At 49.1% G+C, this 21,494-nt stretch overlaps 1 protein-coding gene across 1 annotated transcript in view; it reads left to right on the forward strand.

Moving 5' to 3' along the window:
• The first annotated feature begins 738 nt into the window (after positions 1-738).
• LOC131215034 (lipase 3-like) overlaps positions 739-21,494 on the forward strand; it is a 32,842-nt gene continuing 12,086 nt past the window's right edge. Inside the window, exon 1 of the mRNA XM_058209410.1 lies at positions 739-1,082. Coding sequence (XP_058065393.1) covers positions 739-1,082 — 344 coding nt within the window. The remainder of the gene's footprint in view (positions 1,083-21,494) is intronic.

The following is a 21,494-nucleotide window of genomic DNA, read 5'->3' on the forward strand; positions in this document are numbered from 1 at the left end:
GTTAAATTTCCGGTTGGGGAATACTAACGAATGGTAGAAAGGAAAGTTTCATTAAAATTAAGGCATCATTATAAAGATTTCCGGCATCGACAGTTGCAAGGAAAACTTTAATCGGAAATATCTCAAAAGTAGAAAATCAGACTGAGGTTCATTCAAAGCAACGTAAATGTCATTAGTTAAACAATATTTTTTTTGCAATTCGTTTTAACGTTCGTTTGCTAGAACCATCACTTAGTGATTCCGTAATGTTATCGAAATTGCAACAAATTTCCCAAACCTCAAACGGAGGATGCGCCTCACAATCTCCCGAACACAAAATGAGCTCATCAATTCGACGTGAGACCAAATTTTGCAGTATTTAGGACACCGGTTCTACAGGTCCCCTCCGAATTTAGCGTACGATACGATGTAATGTGACTCATTCGTCAGTCAGACTCAATAAATCTCTCATTAACTCACCGGTCCGGTCCTACCCTAAGCCACCGGTTTTAGTGGCCCGCCCAACACTTCGGCACGGCAAACTTATCGCAATCGGTTGCGCACTTTATGGCACCGTCCGTAGCAACCTCCCGACATCCGATAAGATATACTGGAGGCCATCGAGCCAATTCTCGGGCGACAATCAATGTACGACGAAGCTTTTGGGCGACCAGTAGGCCAGATAGCCGGCCGTGAATTGCCACTGTTCCAGGCCGTGACCAGGCCGTCGAAAAATTGGTCACCACTCAATTTCCGAGCATGAAATCGTTCGTTTGGTTCGCCACGCTGCTCGTTGCCCTTGGCCTCAGCCTGCATGTTGCGCAAGCATCCAAAGTGCACCCTCATCGGGATGTGAAAACACACCACGACGACGACGACGATGCGCCACTGGCCGATCGCTTTTCGAAGCTGGAAGCGCTCCACGGGCTCGATGCAAAGCAGCTAAAGTTTCTCCGGTTGGCGGTGCAGTCGTTCGAGAAGAACATCGATCGGTCGGGCCTGACAGCGGACCAAAAGGGGGCCATCAAGCGGCGGACACTGGAGCACTTTGTCGGACGACTGAACCCGGAACGGAACGCCTCGAAAGCCAACCACTCGAAAGTGTAATTAAAGGCGCCGGCGCCGATGTGCATTCGAAATCGTTTAAATAAAGTGATCGAATTGTGTCCGTGTTAGACTCCCAGCTGGGTCGAAGTTTCCCCTACCAAGAAGATCATCGAATAAATTGGCGATCAGTTGCACGAAACTTGAGCCACAAAATTGGAAATGTCTCACCGTGGCACTGGGTAAGGATGCCGCAGCGTAACGAATCACCTGTCTCTGGCCTGCCCCGGTAAAGATAGCGCTGCAGTGGTTCCGGTACGAGCAAAACTTCCCAAATCAATGTCAAGCTTCGAACGGGCCACGGCAAAATCGGAAGCCCCGCAAGTGACCACTTGGGCACTGCAAACTTTCTGCAGGTGCACTGCTGTAAACGACCACTGCCGTAGGTCGAATAGGTAGACCACAACCGCACGAGCGGCGTCCTTTGGAGGCTTCCTTTATTTTGCCGCCGAAAAAAAAACCAGGACACACGAAGGGCTGCATGTTTGCGACTAAATTTGGCTAATATTAAACACGGGAAGGAACACACGCTGGCCGGGGCCGAGGTCGTGGCACCAAAAAACTTCACCAACCAACAGGCCGACGGATGGTTGGAGGCCAGGTCAGGAAGTCAAAAGTTGCCCAGGTTCGTAAGGACATTCAGCACACCATCATCCGGATCGATACCCGGCGGAGAACCACGTCGTCCCCGTCGTGGTCTGGTGCATCCACTCACTTTCGGTTCGCCCAAAAGTATCTTCCTACCATATGCAGGACGTGGACCCAGGACCACGTCAGCCGGGTCAGCCCGAAATGTCAGAGCCCCGAAGTGCAAAAGGTCGTCCCCATTATTGGGACCTCGCCGTTTGCCTCGCTTCGTCCGTGATGGGCGCAACCGGGTCACCGAAAGCCGACAAGAGCCGACCGGAAAGTTTACCGAAAACGGTTATTGTGTCATTTCGACAATGATTTATGCCGTTTCCGGGGGATTTTTTTCAGCTTCGGCGACAATTTGGCAACTCAGCACTTTGCCCGTGTCTTCGCGTTCCCACAAGATTGTCCACGCCCTTTGGTGGTTTCGAGGTTACGTCCCCGCTAACTATTCGCGCCCATCACGGCTAGCAACACGTAGCACTTTGCAGCTGACCAGATTCGGGGGATGTCGATGTCTCCGGTTCCGGCTCAGAAATATTTCTGTCAGCCGATTCGGTCGATTGTCAGTGGTGCATCGGGCGGTCCCGTGTCACAGTAGGCTGGTTTCGCTATTCTGGATGTGATAAATTTGACGCTGCCCAACGTCAGACACGTCAAGTATGCGTTCGCCTCGCAGCCTACTGTGTTCGTGGTGTGACTGACGTTTCGCGGACGAAGCCCGCTTTCCGTGTCAGCGTTTCCCGGAGGTCGGTCATTTTAATTTATGATTGTCTTTCGTTGCGTCGGTTAAAAGCGGACTTTCCGGCGACGTGCCAGCCAGGCGCAGACCCGATGACTGATGAAATGGCTTGTGACAGTTTTCCGGAGTTGCGTTGTGGCAAGCGCTCGAGGTTTCCGGTCCGGCCCGGTGGCTGCCGGTGCGACTGCCGGCCGCAGGCGTGTGGTTCGATGTTCGTTAATTATAAATGGAACCCCGAAAGCCCGCAACCGAACGAGACATTAATTAAAGGCTGTTTGATAAAGGATTTACGAAAATTTAAGCTTTTTGTGGCAGGACTTTGCTTGGGTTGATTTAAAATTTTATATAAAGATTACGATAGAGGGAAAGCGATTAAAGTTTAGTTTAAACGAATAAAAAGATTCTTATCTTACTACGAATGGCACACAATAAATGAAACCCTTGCAGTAAAAATTGGAAAGCTGACTGTGATTAACACTCACCAGAAACCAATTTCACGCTAAACGAGGCTGCTCACGAGCTGAATAAATTGTTCGAAGATCTTCCGTTTCAGCTGCGATTAGATCCCTAGACTTCCTCCGGGGTTCTTTTGCTTCCTCTTCGATAACACCGTGAACCTTCTAGCGCGCTTTAATTTGTATTTCACGCCCCCTAGAGACCGCTCCCACATTCCTGCGAACGGGTTCACTGAAAATTGGAGCCATTTCTCTTCACACACCAGCACCGAAATTGCACCAGCAACGAATGGATGGCTCACATCAGGCGGAACGCAAGGAACGCGCCTCTTCCTCGGAAAGCAACCGTTGGCCGAAGAAATGGATACGGCAGTGGTCCAAAGCGGATAAGGCACACTAAACGGTGGCACTATTCGATTAGCAGGACCTCACGAAGAAGAACGAGACTCGAGATGAGATAATAATTTCGCGTGTCTTCTCGGTCCTCGGTCCCGGGAGGCTGCTAAAAAATTGGGTAATCACTTCAGTGTCAAGGATATATTGGGTGAAAGTGATACTATCAACAATTCGTGTCCCTCTTTTTATCTCCCTGGATCTGTGGCCTACATTGTGCTCTGTGTTCAAGGGGCAAAAAGTGTGATAAAACATTCATTTATGCCTTTATCATTCTTTCTTTTTTTAACTACAGACGGAAACCAATTCACGGCACATTCCACTCTTTCGATTCAAATACAGAAACGACTTTCCGCAACAAAGTCCAACGTATGAAAAAGAAAATCCTTCCCGGAGCAATGGCCGACTATTGTTGTACCAACCTCTCTGGAGACCCCCAGCGGGGTGAGCAAGGACATCGGGTTTGGGAAAATATGTTTCAGACACCGACAGCAGCCGTACCGATTCCCTAGTCGCATCACGTGCCGAGTGTGGCAACATTTCGCGCACAATTTGTGCTGAATATTTCATCCATAACCTCAATGTCAACAGTCTTTTGCTGCGTGCGGCCTGATTTATTCGTCTCCTCGCTCAGTGCTCTGCGTGACACGCGCGGATTGACAGGATCTTAAAGACATTTTCTGCGCCCTGTCAATAACGGCGGAGAAAACGATGCCTATCGCCCGTCGAATCGCTTCGCTTCGGAGGATGATAGGATTTCTTTTCACGCCGGTATCGCGCGGGTTCGATTGACAATTCCGCGATCGCCCGATCCGTGGCCCAAAATCTCTTTATGTCGCATGTCGCACGAATCACCTGGCAACGCGCCGATAGTAGCCCACGGAGGCGGCGGATTCCGAAGCAACATCGCACCGCATCGGGGACATCGCGACAGCAGCCGTTTGATTATGCTGCATATTTTATGTGCAAATAAAAAATGGATACCCAGTGCCAGTGGAATTGTGAGGCCACGCGCCGGCAGAGATATCTCGTCGGCGAAGGGAAATGTTTTCCGGGGACCGGGAAAACTCCTGCGATTTGTTTTTCTTCTTTATTGCTAGATAGTTTTTTAGCATAAGCCCGAGCGATCGGTGAAAGACGACTGAGAAAATCGATTCCACGGATGGGTTCTAGGGTAAGAGGCCGGATTACTTGCTGAAGAAAAGCAAAAGTGAAATGATTCGATCTTGCAAACTGGCCTGTCATAGGAAAAGCAAATATTTGCCAAAGGGAGCTTTGTTTTGATTGGATGAAAGTTTAACATAGTTGAATGCATAACATAGTTGAGAATAAAACATTGTTTGTAAAGTCTGAATTGGGAAATTAAATTCAAAGCAAATCAATTGTAATATAGTTCGTAAAGGTAATATGTAAAGATCGATACAAGGTTAAAAGTTTGAACCAAATAGAAGAATACATTTGAAAAGCTTGATGTAACCTAAATTATGTACTTAATTAACCATCTAAACAGTATTCTATACATAATTAATTTATGTACCTCATGTTTTCGAAAACCAAACGAATTTTTCACAGAAAAAAGGAACAAATCAAACCACCAACTGCGAAGAAAATAGAAAAGAAAGAAATCAATAAGCCCAAAACTAGATTCCAGAAAAACTCAAGGGAAATGACCCAATGGGAGTCAATGTCGAACAGAGTCCCCGGGAAAAATCGATGCGAAAATTTAATTGTCCAAAAAGCCTTCGCCACCGATGGGACGACTCCTTCCGGGGTTTCTCCCTGAAGACCTTGTCCACTTTTCGTTTTGTTTTACCTCCCCTCAGCGGCGGCAAGATGGTAATCTTTGTTTTATTTTATGGCCCCCACCCGACCCGATACAATCAAATGGAACGGAAACCACAAGGACATCACGCGGAACCCTCGGACCCTCTGGCGAAGGGTGGAATGCGTTCCGATAAAAAGCTTTGTGTGGCCACGGCTCCTCCTCGGCGTCCGACACTTTATATCACTTGGGAGGATTCTTTCCGTCCTTGCGGCTTTCCAACGCTCCCCGAAGCAGCCCCGCAGCCGGAGTGACATAAAATTTGGACGCCCCCCCTTTCGCTCTGCCACTTCCGGGTAAAACGGGCTCCCGGGTCCAACGGTGCAACGGACCGTGGACCATCTGTCCAACGGAATGCCCATCCTGTCATCGGGACCCTCGGGTCCATCTCGGGCTCCCTCCGAGCCCTTTCTGGGGCGGTTAGCTTGGCCGACGGCCTGGCCATTTCCGTACAGTAGCTTAGACGATGTAATTCCATTTTATGGGACTCTTTATTGCGGTGAGATTCGGGGCACCCGATATGAGCAATGTCTTTGTTTCTGGCCTCGACCCAAGACACACTCGGGCCCCCCGGTGGAAGAAAGTTACACAACGCTTTGGCCAAGTCCTTTCTTTTGCGAGCGTTCCGGCGGCCATGCATTTATCGGCTTCTGGCTCGGGAAGAATGATTCATTTAACAGCTCTCAAGCTCGAGCCCAGGATGCGGTATTGAGCGGTGCAACCGATTCCAGATTCCAGTTCTGTAGCATTGTTCAGGTGCGCAGCATCCAACAGACCGTTTAAGTGGCTTTTCATATTGCAAATAACCAAAAGCTTCATAACTGTTCTGAGTGGTCCTCGTGGAGCCAATCCTCAATGTCATCTCAAGAGCCAACGTTTCTATACTTTCCCGATATTTTGATTCCATCGCTTCGAAACCACTACGAAGCACAAGCGTCTCTCAAGTGTCACTGCGATACCCAACTAACCGTAGAACCCGTTTTTCAACTACATTAAGAGGTATTTACTGGCGAGGTTTTTTAATTAAAAGGACAGGCATAAAAAATAACCAAACCAAGGAGCATGCCTCAAATTACCGCCTCGGATGGTGGGTTCCATGTTGCTCCAACTACCACTGGCAGACCGTATTTGCTGAACTCGAGTTCCTCACCCATCCTTCAGTTCGACCCATCAGTTTGATTCCAGTTCGTTTAATCTTCGTACCAACAATTTCCGCTAATCACGGTAGCATCCGTTCGCTCCGAACACGTGGTGTCGTGGCGCATCTCCACCATTTCCTGGCCGTCGTCTCGTTCGGTTGAGCCAGCATCGATGGCTGGCATGTTTTGCTGTCCTGTGCTCGAGCTCCTCACGAAACGGATGTGAACCGGGGGGGAAAATGGATCACCCGGAACAAAAAAAAACCCCATGTAACATCAGCACGGGAAGAGTAAGTCCCCTGCTGACTGTCGCTATCAGCCGCCGGTGAGGGGTACCCGCTGAACGCTTCATTAAGCCTTTCGGCAGCCGCGGCACACAGCAGGGACGATGAGTTAATGGTTCGTGGGCAGCTCGGGGGGGCAAGGGGTTGCGTGTCCAGGCATCCGGAAAGTCATCATCGCGTATCAATCAATTTTTGGCTCACGGGCTCAGCTTTTTCTGCCACTCTCCGGGTGGGCTCTACGGCCGCAAAAGACAACGTGCGCAAATATGGCAAAGTTGGAAACAGAAACAGGAGCAAAAAAACCACCGCCGTTGTATTGAACCATTTCACAGCGTCCCAATTTTTGTCCCGACCGTCGTCAGGGTGACATCGATTTCCACTTCGCCAGTAATGTGCTTCGGGCCCCCCCTCCAGCATCGAAAAGAAAATTCTGGCCACCGGAACGCCGTCGATTATTCATCTTCATCACGCGTGCGCTCGTGCTCGCGCCACGCTGGACCAACACGTACGCGTAATTTAGCTCGTAATTTCCATGTTACGCCGTAGAAAGGAATCTTTTCCGGTCCCCACCAAACACTCGCCGGAGCGGAACACGGGTAAGCGGAACGAAGGGACAAAAAATGAGTTGAGTATGAGTCCGCTGAGTTACTGCAAATTGCACGAAAAATGGTGCATGGGCACTAACGGGCCCAGCAAATTGGCAGAACGCAATTTCGGGCAATAAATTAACTTTCCACGAACGAGAGCACGCGCTGTCCATTTTTTTTTTCTGTGGGACACTAAAGCTTCTCAATTTGACGCTGAAGGGGAAAAAAGCGATTCCTCGTATCGGCAAACGCGGGAGAAAAATTAATGGCCATCTCGAAAACGGTGCATAAAGTTGTGTTCTCAAAATTGGACCACCAAAGAGCGACAGAAGCTGACGCAGAGTGAAGTCAAAGAACAAATGGCCTTTAAATTACTGAAACGAAACTCGGCTTCACGCAATGGCACTCGAATTTTTTCGCTCGAACTCCAAAGCTAATCTAATAGATCACCATCATCAAACGGGAATTAATTTCCAACCGTTAGAGCAATAAATCGTCGGCCACGGAGGTTTCGCTCATCACACGGCTCGGTGCCGATCGCAAATAGACAAAATAAATAGAAGCGATACGGTGCCGAAGAAACAACGAAGTCCTGACGTACACGGGGACACCAAATTATGCCCGCACGGAACGTGGTGTCATCGAAAGAATTACGACGTGTCGTTATACGCCGCAAACATCCGCAACCATCACCATGGCCGTGGCGATGCGGATCCTGAGAAAAAAGGCAGTTTCCACTCCGGCAGCAAAAGCGGGACAAAAAATCGCACACATGTTTCCTAGTACGCGCTCACAGCCTCACCAGCGGACCGGAAACCCCATGGGAAGGGCCACACCACTCATCAGTCGACAATCTGGCCCCATAGGCCGACCGGGAACCGGGACCGGAGAAGAACAGGAAATGATCATCACCAGCGCGAGGCGTCTGTCTAATGAATGACTCGAAATAAAACGCAGTCTCCGTCCGTCGCACATCACGTCCTGACGACGTACTTCCGGTACGTGGTTTTCCTTCCTTTGCCAACCACGGAAACCTTAAGCGTCACGCGAGAAGCTCTCGTGAGAAAAAAGGCGGACCACGTGGCCACGAAAACTATCTTCACCACCGGCTGGCGGCGATTGTGGGGACAACTTTTTACGACCACAACAGTTGTGTTTTCCGTGGCGGCCACGCCACGTGGCCCCGTCCCGCCCCGCCCAGACCCATAATCCATTCCGGTCACGTGCGTGTGCCAAATGATTTAGAGACACCAACAAAACACCGCCGCCCAACCGGGACCGAATGTTCCGATTTTTTGTGATGGTCCGACACTCCAAGAAACAGCTAACGGCTGTGTGGTAAAAACAAAAAAAAAAGGTCCATAAAAAGATATCAGCAGCAGCAGCAGTGGCAGCAGTGGCAGCAGTGGCGGCAGCGGCATCGCCACGTTTGACGGGCTGGTGTAGAATTTGAATGAGGCTCCGGTGCCGGCCTCCCTTGGGCTTGCTGGGAGGGCTTTCCTGCGGTGCTGCGGATTCAAATTTATGTCCATGGCTTGGAGCGCCATCGGGGAAGGATGTCTGTGGCTGGGCCAAAATCTGTGCATCTGTGTCAACGTTCAATCGAAAGCCGCTTTGCCGGAAGTGACGCACCATGACCTAGCGAACCTCGCACGACGGCAGACACGAGACGAGGCATCCTGCGACCCTCTAATCCTCGTCGGGTGCTGCTGTCGGTCTTTGGGAATTAGTCCTGCCGCTTGATTGAATATCTTATGTGGCTTTTTCTGCAGAAGCTCAACTTAAGCGACTGCATCGGGGTGGGCAAAATGTAATTTATGGAGGTATTAGTTTGCAAGAATGTTAAAATAGTTTAGTGCGACCGAACGTGTTTTTCGTTAGGATCAGTTTTATTCGCCTTTCAGCATCTCCACAAGTAGTTAACATAAAGAATGGAAGTGTTGATCTTAAGTTACGTTGATAAATAACCAAACAAATTTGCGTCCAATTTTACAGTAACGAACGTCCAATACAAAATTTTGAATGGACTTGAAGTGGCCCTTAGGCAACCCATAGAAACCTATTAAAGCAACCCCAGAGCTAACAACCGAAGCTCGAGCTTTGTTAATTTAATTATCTTCAGTGAGTGAAACAATAAACACTAATTTACATTAAATTGCAACGAACACTGCAAGCGTGGCTCTCGTGTTCATTAAGAAAAACATACAAAGTTCAAAGCATTGTTTGGAGTGGTTTTAATGGCATCCCATTCCGGCCGCCCAGATGTCAAGTGCGGCCAGTCCGATAGAGAGGATCGGCCGAGCGTTAACGCCAAAAGCAAACTTCGTCTCGAAATAAACTTCCAATCCAATTGTGAATACAAATTTTGATTATCTGTCAATACAATCTAATGCTTCAATTAGTGTCTGCCTATCGATCTGCCCTTCTCGATGAGCGATCTGTTTTATTTAAACAAAGTAAATCGTGCTGCAACCATCCCACTCTGGTGCCCGGCTGACGCCGTCGCATTCTTTCGCCCACACCTATGCATCGCCTATGCATTTATGCTCAGCCCACTGCCGCTTTGTTATCACACCGAAACGCCGCCGGGGTTCACACATCCTGCCAGCAATTCGATGCATTTCATCGGTGCGTCGGAGATTATGTAGAACGGAGGGGTGGGGCAGAGCCCCGGAGAGCAGAGCATTGAAATGAGTATTGATTTTGAATCAATTTACACCCCCGGTGTCCCATCGGGCTGGGCTCTGCATCGGATTGCAATCTCTGATTGAACCGAAGAGCGCTGAGTTGCATTTCATCACAGCGCACAGCGGGATTCGGGATGCTGCGCAGTGGCCAAACACCGACACAGACACGCACACCGAAGGACATACTTTGTTTTGAAAATGGGAAATATGTTTCGGCGAAAGTGAAGCATTAACGGTGACATATTGAATTCCACTTGGACTCCAACATACCTGAAAGCCGCATCAAAGCCTCGGTTGTCCCCCCGAGTCATCATTGTCAATCCTACGCGTGAGCTTTTCCCTTTGCATCAGCAAAAACACGCATTATTTTTAATCCATTTTTCCTAATGGACTTTTTCCCGGGGCAACCCGGGACCCTTGGGGATCTAGTGGTTGAGACCGCTGTGTAACGTACGGTGACCAGGCGGACGGTTCCCGTAGGAAGTTCCGGGTCCATCAGCAGCTCTTGCCACTCGCAGTGACCCAATCGGGCTGAATGCGAAATGAACGCTCTGCTCGCATTTATTTATTTTATATCACATGGGATTGGCCCCCGGGACTCACTGGAGCGTATCGGCCCGTATCGAAGCACCTTCTCATCGCTACGCATCACGCTGCCGACCGAGGACTTCGACAAGGACCGAGCGGATCCTTCTTGGACCGGATGCAACGAAACGAAACCGGTTCGGAACGAAACGATTCGGATCGAAGGGTACGATCGTACGATGGGTACGAAAATTGAGAAATAAATCCACTCCTAAGGCTCCGGGCGTCACGGCTAAATATAATCGTCCGGAGATAATGGAGTCATTGTAAATTACATTTCTTACCGCTTTCCCTGGCAGCTGGCAACTCAATTATGTTCTCAATTGAAGAAAATTTAGATTTTTGTTAGAGGGCTTTGTATCGCTCTACTTCACTGAGGTCTGGGGGAGAATCAATTTATCATTTTCCATTCCAGGGTGTGGGGTCTCTTGGCAAAAACATTCAATAGGCACGTTTATGATGAGTTATCACCCGGTACCAACCCCCCCGAACCGGACTTATGCACCGGCCCGGACGTTGAAGTGCCATTTTCATCACCAAATGCAAGCTCATAAACTATTCGAAACGATAAAACGCAATCATCTCCACCCGATGCCGGGCGATGGCCACACGGAAGATGGAACCCGGAAGGTGTTGAAGCTTCCACTTTCATTAGCCTCCCGGCCAGTCTCCCGTACCTGCCCGTTAAAATAGCTGCCTACCCTGCCCTGCTGCTGTTTGCAGCTTTAGTCACGACGACGAACCGGCTTACGGTGTGCTTAAGGTTCCTTCCTCCAGACTGCTGGAGTCTAATTAAGATTTTCATCTTCCAGCGCCCAGTAGCCCGAGAGCGATAAATCCTTTTGTGATAACCCCAACACGGTCTGCAAGAAGATGAAACGATTAATCAAATATTGAGCATCCTGGAGCCGTTGGCAGGAAGCATGTTCACCGTAGCGCTCGGATGTGTGTTACGGTGGCAGTGTTTCGGTTGTATAGCGCAAATGAAATCACCAAGCCGAGAAATGGTATTTATCCGTTCTTTCGCAGACGGGAGCTTTAGATAACGGGGCCTGTTATTTAATTAGCAGTTTCGGGTACCAGGGTTCGGTTGCAGACACGTTTCACATCAAGTGGCTCCAAAATGGGTAAATTAAAGATCGTATTATTATACGCCTACCCGCTAGACCGCTCCTGATTCAACGGAGTCCTCCCGTGGAGCCGTAGAGGTGTGGCTCGGTGTGGTTAAGCAAACACCCGGCGGCCCTCTATATAAATCATCATCTCCAGCTGTTCAGGTTGCGAGTGGAAATGACACACGGATGACACCCGGGGACCACTCCTGCCCTGTCAGCTGATCTGGCGCTCCCCCCTACACCAAAGTCATTCCGGCCCGGTGGCCCACTCCGAAAGCTACTTTCACATCAGCAGACGATGGGGTGGGCCCCGAACCCCGAAACGACAGTTTACGGCCGTTCTGGTAATTATTCATTTTCATCCACTTGGCCCCCCGTCGGAGGCGGAAAAGATGGTGGCTTACTTTTTGTCGCTTTTTTCTACCAGCAGGAGCGCCAAGTGCGAACATTATCCCGTAGGCGGCTGTCTCTCAGCTGTCAGATGCAGGGGGCATAAACACTCGACACCTTACTTACGTGGGGGGTGATGGAGCCCCTTGTGTGTGCTGGGGTCGACGCACATATGTGGGGTCGTAAACCGGCGGTGAACTGAGAGTCCTTCCCTTCTAGGTGTGCAGATAAGGAGTTTGTGCATGTGTTCGTGGAAAGCCCCATGCAGAGTCCTACAACGAGTGGAGACACTTTAAAGAGGCCTGCCTATGATGGCGGGACATCATTTTGTCGTCAGATTGTTGTTGACTGAGCGATAGGAAGCCATTTTGATGAGATGTCCCACAAGGCCAAGGTATAAAACGGGGTTAATAAATGCTGTATTAAATTGTGTAGCAATTAAGGATACATACGTGGCACCCGTAGGGTGGTTGAGATGAAATAATACTAAAACAGTTGACAGCTTTCTTTGAATGTGAACTGCCGAGACTACGGCAATAAGAGTACTAGATCATTTGCTGCCATGACAACGATGATGTTTCGGCAACAGCTGGATTGATTTCTAGACACCAAGGACCTGCATTTCCACCCAAACAGTATCGTAATTAAATTAATTTAAGAAAACATCCTCCTTATATTATTTTCTGCCGTTGTTGGCCAATTAAACGAATGCAGACGAAACAAGATACAAGATGGAAGATTATTTGGCATGAAACTCAACCATCATCAATATACAATACTTGATAACCACTAACTTAGAAATTTAACTATAACATCATAACTTTTCTTGTTTAGTACTGTAAGGAAATGGCAAATAAAAGCACGAAGCCACTCCGTAAAATGGGGTTGAAAAACAATAAAACCACAACAAGCCCTAACGTTTATGCCTCAATTTCCTAGCACCGTTTTCGCCACTCGCCACTCGCCGGCCTAATTTGGTGCAATTAAATCCACCACCGAATGTTGCGAAACCCATTTGCAACGAAAATAATATTTGTCTTGCGCAAATAAATTCAAAACACCAGCCGATGGGGCAGCGGTCCGATGGCGACAATTAAGATGCGCCCCGAAGGACCCGAAAAGCCGGAGCCGGGTCGGCACGGGCCGGAAAAGTGTGGTCGAAACGTTTTCCAGCCCCGTCAAACCGCAGAAAGTTCCATCGACGGCACAAAGCCAGAGGGGAAACGAAACCACTTTCAACACGGGGCCCACTTTTCCATTTGATGAAAGAAGCAAACATTTCGGCGCGGCGTCTCCCGTGTTGGATGACAGAAAGAATGGCACCAAAGAATGCCGATGCGGAGAAGGAAGCAAACTTTAGCGAGCTCCTCTTTCTCTGTCTTCTGAAACAAAACACCAACCACTTCCCGGGGCTAACCGAGCGGACCGGAACACGGGAGCACCTCGGTTCGCCCCGATCCTGCGGCAGTGCTCATTATCCGAAACTTATTCACGTTTTGCTGTCCCGTCGTCGTCGTCGTGCTCTGGCGGCCCACCCACCGATAAAAAGCATGAAAACAGCATAAAACCAAACAGTCGGTCGGTTGAGAGAAGCGAACCGGACAGCCCGGTTGGCTCCCGATTATTGGCCCCATCCGGTGATTCGCGAGTATTCGCCAAGATCTTGACCATTGTCCGTCCGCCCGCCGGTCCAAACTGCGAGCAACTTCAGTTAAGTGCTGCGGGTGCTTCTGGTTGAAATGGAAGCGAAACCGAAAATCACTACCAGAGTTAAGTAGCCGAGCCAAGATAGTTCCCAATGGGGCAAAAAAGGCAGCATCATTTAATTCGGTAAAGTGCTTTAAATTCACTCGTTTCAGGCGTTTGCGAGCTTTATGCCACGCGTAAAATATTGAAGGCGTTCATTTCAAGCCTCACTAACAATGGAGTAGTCTTTAAATGCTTAACAAAATGGCATGATAAGCAAAGCTGGTGCCGCCTGGCAACCGTGAGAAAAAGATAAAGATGATTGCCGCCAAGCGGTGGTTTATGGCCACAGCAAATCCGACGAAATGACAACAAGGGCCTCGCTAAATTGCGTTTTAAACAAGGACACTCCCGAGCCGAGTACTAACGCTTACGGTGTAAAAAAAAATGCCATCGACCGTGGCCATCGCTTCAAGATGGCGCGCCGTCGAAAACTGCTTGTCAAACGGAGCACGAAACGACCCAGTCCGGCAAAATGGTTCACGTTAAAGTTGGACCAGGAACGAAGCACCGTTAAAACGTTCACCGATTGAAGCGAACTACCGTTTAGTGTTAAAAATTAGCTGAGCGTTTCATTTGTTAGTGATTGCGCCTAATTGTTTTGAATGAACTAAATGCCACAATCGTTTAATTTTCCTACAAAAAGGGGACAAATAAAATGTTTGGTCCCTTCGGTAGGTACGCAACGTAATGGGTGCATAATATTTTATTTAACAAAACGGCATGGAAAACCAATCCCTTTCTCGGCTCGGCTCGGCACACGCAACAGGTCGGTGGAGTCATTAATTTGCGCTCCCATTCTACCGTCAAGCATCAAGCATTGGAAAATTGTTTTCCCACACGCCACCCGACGACACTGTCGGTCGGGGACATTTGTTAAAATATTCAAAGAAAGCCATCGCCCACCGTCGTCGATGGGCGGCCACAGGCGAAACATTGAGCAAATGGCACCAAGTGGGGTGCGTGGATCCATTGCACGAAAAGTCCTGCGCCAACGTGGGCCTGGCGAAACGCGAGTGGAAAATCGAGAACTCATAAATGAGCTAATAATACGCCAACCGGTCGGTTCGTTCCGCAGCCCAACTGCTGCGCCCATCCACTTATGCGCTCGTAAAGTAACAATTGAAAGTAAATTGTTGTGCCATCGTGCTTGCCGGGGAGGAACCGAACCGAGCCCGAACGACGCCCGGAATGGGGCCGTTTATATTCACGCACGCAACCGGTGAACGGCGCCGGGGCACGAACCCGGCGACTGCCAACTATCGGCGAATCGGCTGCTCAACATTCGTACGCCTTCGAGGCCGCGTGTTGACTCGAGGGCACAATAAAATGCGTTGTGAAGTGCTCCGAGAAAGGCCCCGAACGCTTGGCGCACATACACGCCCAAGGAAGGCGCATAAAGAGGCTCAACATCGAGTGCCCTGCCTATCGAAGTCCCCGTAGTAGCGGTCTCCATACGCCCAGTAAATAATTCTTACCACGATAACCTGCGGGGGAACGATTCAGGGTAAAAGGAAAAAAAGTTACAAAAATACCAGAAAGGGAGGCCCAGAAACGGAACGGAGATGCCGGCAGCGCCTGCCACGAGTCCCGGTTGTGTCATTTTCTTTAAGGATCTTTGAAACATTCCGCTTTCTTCGTTGCTAACTCCGCAGCTTAACCGAACGGAGATCACAACGCAAGACCGAATCGGACCTCCTCCGTGTCGATTTGTAGCACCAACTGAAGGGAGCGCTTAATTCTCATCCACACCAAGAGAGTTCCGGATCCGGTGGGGGTCCCAAAAGGTCTATTTGGAAGAATAAGAGACACCGCCCAGTGTGGCACACCTGGGTGATGTTTGTCTGCATTGTTTATGGCCCGTGTCTGCCGGGTGCCGGTGGGCTGCTCCTGGTTCCTGGCTTCCGATTCCGTCCGGTTGCGTCTCACTATTTCCGAGTGTGCCGGTGCCGGAGAAAAGAGAACTGGTCTGAGTCTTGGCCACCGCCCGCGGTGAAGATTGCTTGATTGCGATAAAGCTGTCCCTACGGTTGTCGCCGTCCCGAATCCATGGCGTGCCGAGAGTGTATTTTCCGGACTTGTTTTTCCTTTTCCGCGAGGAGCCCATTAGCCTGAAGTGCCTTTTGGTTGGCGAGCCCCATTCAGAAGTCGTGGCGGTTCCTGCGATGCGATGTAATGGAACGGAAAAGGGCTCCCGAGGCGTTTGACGGATGGTAATTATTGAGGCCTGTGTTTATTTCTCGAACTAACATCCTTATCGTAGGCTGCTGGGAGCTTCGTTCGTCCGGCCTTCCGGTAACGCCCGGAAACGGTGATTCAAAAGGACAACGGAGCAGTGATTAGAGTGGCTCCCAGCTGGCGGCAAAGGATTTCCTGCACGCGTTTCCGATGAGACGGAATAAACAGTCATAAGCAGCGTCGGGCTAAACAAACAAACAATTTAAATAAGTTTTCTGATTTTGAGTGGTTATTGAAACAGATTGAAGAACAACTAAGATACTCACGTACTTATGTTCAGAGGAGCGGTTCAGACCTGTTCAGAGTTTACCGTTCTGAAAAATAAACATACAAGTTAAACTAAGTTAAAATTTATAAGCTTTCCTTCGCTACGTGGGATGTTTAAGAATTTAGATCAATATTTGCAGGAATGAAGACCCAAATAAATAATAAGAGCTTGATGTAAGTAGATCACCACAAAATTAGCTTCACTTTACCAACACTTGACTGCAGCAAATCAAGTTTGACGTAACCCCAAGCACATAGTTTGCTTTGATTTCCGTTCGACTACTACGTGTGGAGTAAACCTAAATCACCCCAAAACAAGAATGGCCTACTCTACGATCAAGAAACTTTCTTCAAAGTAGATATCAGAAATGATTGACGAATTTTCATTCCCGTTCAAGGGACAGAGATTAATGAGCAAAGTACAGATACTGATCTGTGGTGTGGTTTTACAATTTCAGAACTTGGTCCCACCCCAAAGGTCGATTTTCAATTAAATTCTTTGCCCCATCACGTTCGTGCGCTTCCATCACCAGCAACGGACACAACTTCCCAATAGTCGTCCGAGTGGCCACGAACCGGAGATGCACCGTGCGATCGAACATCGGACAGCTGGTAACGCTCCCACATGCATCGCTTATTGGCGACCAAAGAGCATAAACACGTCCCGACGTCCCGCCTGATTTATCGATATGGACTCCGCAATATCTCCGATCTAACGGCCCATCAACGGCGACACACTGATGTCATCGCATGCCCGGAACCTCGCAGCGCCCATTACACTGCCGTCCTGGTTCGTCCTTCGACAATATTGTCATACCGGCCACTTTGGGGAGCGCTTCGAAAAAGGGTTGCAATTGAATCACTTCCGATACACTTACTCGATGTCGATGGCCGCGCACACTGTGACGGGCTTGACGTGGAGCTGCTGCCACTGCTGTTGTTGTTGTTGTGACCAGGACAAGATAATTGCATTAAGGAAGTTCTTCTCGACCCACGCGACTCGGTTGGCTCATCGAAAAAGGGGAGCAAACTCTGGTTTTTCCGTCGCTTCCAACACTTCCGTCCTTGATTTGCGGGTCGCCCAACGTTCTTGGACGTCCAACCAACTCAATCCGTTGGTGGCCCGTCATTCGTTGAGCAGGCATTCTTGAACCACCAACAAATTTCCCTCCGCAACCGCATTTCAATGCGATGGCCCAAAGGGATCCTTTTTTTGGGTCGTTGTAGTCAGTGCCAGATGTTCCGGCAGCGTCACGATTCTTATCACGCAAATCGGACTCGCAAGAAGGCAAGTGCCTCGGGGCTCCCAGCCGTCGACATTCATTAGTTTTGGGGGGGCGGGGGACCGTGAAGAGTTTCGCCGGAAGCGTTTCATCATCGTTCGACACAACCCGCCGACGGACGGCGACGCCAAGGCGCACCAATTTGATCCTTTCGCATTCCAGCCCGGGCCGGGCCGGGCCGTGAAGTGATGCTCACCATCTTTCTGTCTATCTATCTACGGCATCTTGGGGACGGCCCTGGAAGGCAGAAAGGTTGCATTCTTCTCTCGCCCCGCGCCCGTTTGATGTTGGTACAAGAAGTTACTATCCGGCCCGGGCTATTGTTCCGACCGCAGCCGGAGGAGGGCCAAACGGCGGCTTGTGCCAGCTTGAAGAAGTCATTAGGTCCCTCGAAGCAGGAAAGGCATCGTAACTGAAGCAAATTATGTTGCTGAATGGTGCTTTAACGAGAAACAAGCGAAAGGATTTCGTGTTCGATGCGCTAGGATTCATTGGGATGGTTAAAAACTATTCTTCGGCACTATTCTTCTTCTTTTTGCAAAGTAGAAATTTGTGTCACTTTCAAAGTAATTATTTTCACTAATATTACACCAATCTATATTGAAGTCGAAATTGCCATTGCCATCAGTCACAAAGGAATTTGGTATATTTTTGTGAAATAGTGCCACTGTGGCACAGTTTACTGTACCATAAACAGTGGGAAAAAAGGTAGAAACCGTTCTGGGATGGGCCGCTGCTGACCATTGTAGCATTCTCCCGTATCATGCACTTCACCATTTAATTATGTTCCAAAGTGCCTGGTTAGGCCAACGTGAAAGTGGAGTTCCTGTGGCATTCCAGCCATTCCCCACGCGCTAACCGGCAAAAACGTGTCCATTGTGCCGTGGACTACAGCAATTTCTTCGCCATAACTCTAACACCATCCTCCTCTGTCTTCGGTAGGCACCCCGTTCTGCCCGTTTTTGTGAGGTGCCCGAGTTCCCAAACACATTATATGTTAATCTACGGTTGCCTTCGTGGAATTTGTCAGCCAAAGTAGCGAACGATTTATGGCGTTCTGTTTGGCTGGTGAGCTAAAAAAAACACACGCCCTGGTAGAGTTTTACAACGGGCACCATTTTTGCTCCGATTTTGTGCCATTCTTTCGCACCACCGCAAATATGAGAATATTTCAACCCCATAATCTCGTTTTAAATTTAATGGTTCCGAGAGTCGGGAAGCTTTCACTTTATTGCTTGCTTGAGCGGATTGAAAACTCCGCACTTTTTGCACTGGACGGTCCGAGAAGATAGCGCGTGAACGGAGTGGAATGCACGTCGGTCAACCTACAGGACGCAACAAAATGGTGAGCGAAAATGCAAAGAACGACGCCATAAAGCGGTGCCAGCATGTTGCAGGCCCACGGGATTCGTAACTCCCAACGGCCAACCAGGACGATGCTCGCAGGTTGATGTAAATGTGCAATACTGCGGGACTTCATAAACTTCTTGTTTTTGTGGTCCGGCGCTAAGTGCCGGCGGAGGCAGTGCCACGGCCACCGGGATCTAAGAAAGTCTCCCGACAGTTCATTTTTGCAGCTTCTTCCGTCGTCACGTCGTTGGTGAGCGCAGCGACGCAATGTAGTTGCTGATCACCGAAGAAGGGCCATCATTTTGGTGAAGATTATTAGAGCCTTAAAGCCGTAGCTCGTAAGAACTCGTCGTTAGCTGAAAGCTCGCCCATTGGCTCGTTTAAGAGGGAAAATCCGAAGGAAAAGATTGTCATACTTTTCATTCTACTTAAAGCCCATTATCATTCGGCCACCTTTTTTGGTGCGCCACAAAGATCAAAATTCAATTACAACATTTTACTCGCCTTGTCACTCTCTCCTGCGCTCTCTCTCTCTCCTTCTATCTTCTTTTCTCTAAGCGTCGCGCCTATTAAAGACGGGACGAAAAAATCCTATCCATCAAATGGCGAAACACTTTCCCGTCAGCTGTCCGGGGCAGAAAAAGCTAAACAAACACGGCATGACTTTTACTTCTGACCACCGGTGGCCAGCGGCCAGTGAACGTGATGCTACGAGAAAAACCCAAAACAAAACAATTTTCTTTCCCCACCAACCTCACGCACCCTCAGCCATTCGTCCATTTTTCGCATCGAATTATCATCATGCCAGGCGATTGTTGGGCGATCGAGCGCCATCATCGCGAGGGGCGCGCGATGGTCGGCGTGTTGTACGGATTTTTTGTGTCTCTTATCATTTATCAATCCTAACAAAAAAATCTCCCACAGCCAAGACTAGCGGCAGCATTTTCGCCATCAATGGTTAACGACAAAAAATTATTTCAATAAAAAAAATGATACAAACTGCTCAACGTAGCAAATAGAATTTTGTACGAATCGGTGATACTATCAGTCCAGTAGTTCACCCAAACGAACAGCAACCATCATTAAAGCGAACAAAGACGCGAGTGACTGGCACAGCTGGGAAGCATCTCGTGCACCCAACTGACAGCATCAACTGACAGCAAGGATGCCGAATGATGGCGTTCGGTGACGCAGGCGCCCCACTGACCAAAGGGTTGTGGTTGCTTGCCATTTTCTCCTCGATTTTCCCCCTCCGAAGAGGAGAAACTACGACGAAACTGGACGCAAGAGAAATGGTTTGTTTTTGTACGGTAATGCCCCAGCCAAAGATTTCGGCTCCCTCGCTACCGGATTTCGTGGTGAATTCACCGCAATGAGCGCTCTCTTCAGCTTATCATTTGATGGTTATTGTTTGGGACTTTTGAACAAATAAACACAAATTCACACTTCATTGAAAAATGTATATTGTGTGCAGAAATAGTGGAAGAACCACTCGGCCCTCAGAGTGATAATTTGCGACGACGATTTTGATCAGCATTTACCAAAGGTTTGTTTGTTTCTAATTAATACGCGAATTGGTGTACCCTTATTTGGCTTCATAGCAAGCGCGTGTCGCAGATTCTATATCATTCACGGGCGTTGGGCACCAAATCAGGACAATGTTCCCGGGCTCCCGGGGCATAATCTGTTTGCAGCAAGCGTCCCCAGCATATTCTCGATGAGAATAGAACAAAAGTTCGACCGTGTTTAGCTATTGGTATGCCACCACCATCGGGAACCATTTCGTCCGCAAACGAACCCCTATTGAGTGCTGCTGTCTCCGGCGTTCGTTCGAACCACCATCGAAACTGGCAACGTTTGCTGTGTTGACATGCGAAAAATCGTGTCACGTTGCTGTGATGCTCGATACACTGCCTGGAATCTCCGGTCCCCGGGTACCAGGATGATTTGTGACAATGATGAAACTAATCAATGGCGTTCTTTTTCATCGCCTCGAACACCACCCCTGGGCACGTGCCCAGTGGAGACGCCCGGTAGCTCTCCGGAGCGGCGGTGACCGTTTCCCTCGGCCCAGTCGGGCGGCCCACCGCTACCGATCCTATCCAAACAAATGCTCATTCAATTAATTAATCATATTATTCGGTCTCTACCTCCGCTGCATAATGTCCAACCGGGCATTCGTGGCGTAGTTCTCGGTAGCTGAAGTTAATTAGAGCCATTCAGGGGGCGAACGCCAAAATGAGGCTCACTCTCAGCGCACGTACTGGTAACGAATACGATACGATGGCCACCCCGAAAAAGCAACGTCCATTTAATGTATATCACGTCAAACACAGCACATGGCCGAACACGACAAAATGCTCGACGGATTAGCACATTATATTCGCCTTACACGTGTTCCTTTTAGCATGCGCCAACATGCTTAGTTTTGTGCCCTAGGGAGCAAAAAATAAATTCCAGAATGCTCGTAGATCAGGGCTCCGAATGCAAAACGGAAACACTCTTATTCAGGTGGCAAACGATTGCTTTTATGCCCCCCCGTACTGTTTGCCATCCACTCGACTGTTTCAATCCCAAAAAGAGTATCTTCTTGCGAACGCAGAACCTCCAGCATAAACTCCGTTTCCCTCCGAACAACTCAATCACAGCCGGAGCTGCTGCCGCTCCTCGATGGTGGCCATTTTCCACTTCTGCTCGG

The sequence above is a fragment of the Anopheles bellator genome, chromosome 1 (assembly GCF_943735745.2).
Source record: "Anopheles bellator chromosome 1, idAnoBellAS_SP24_06.2, whole genome shotgun sequence".
Taxonomy (NCBI): domain Eukaryota; kingdom Metazoa; phylum Arthropoda; class Insecta; order Diptera; family Culicidae; genus Anopheles; species Anopheles bellator.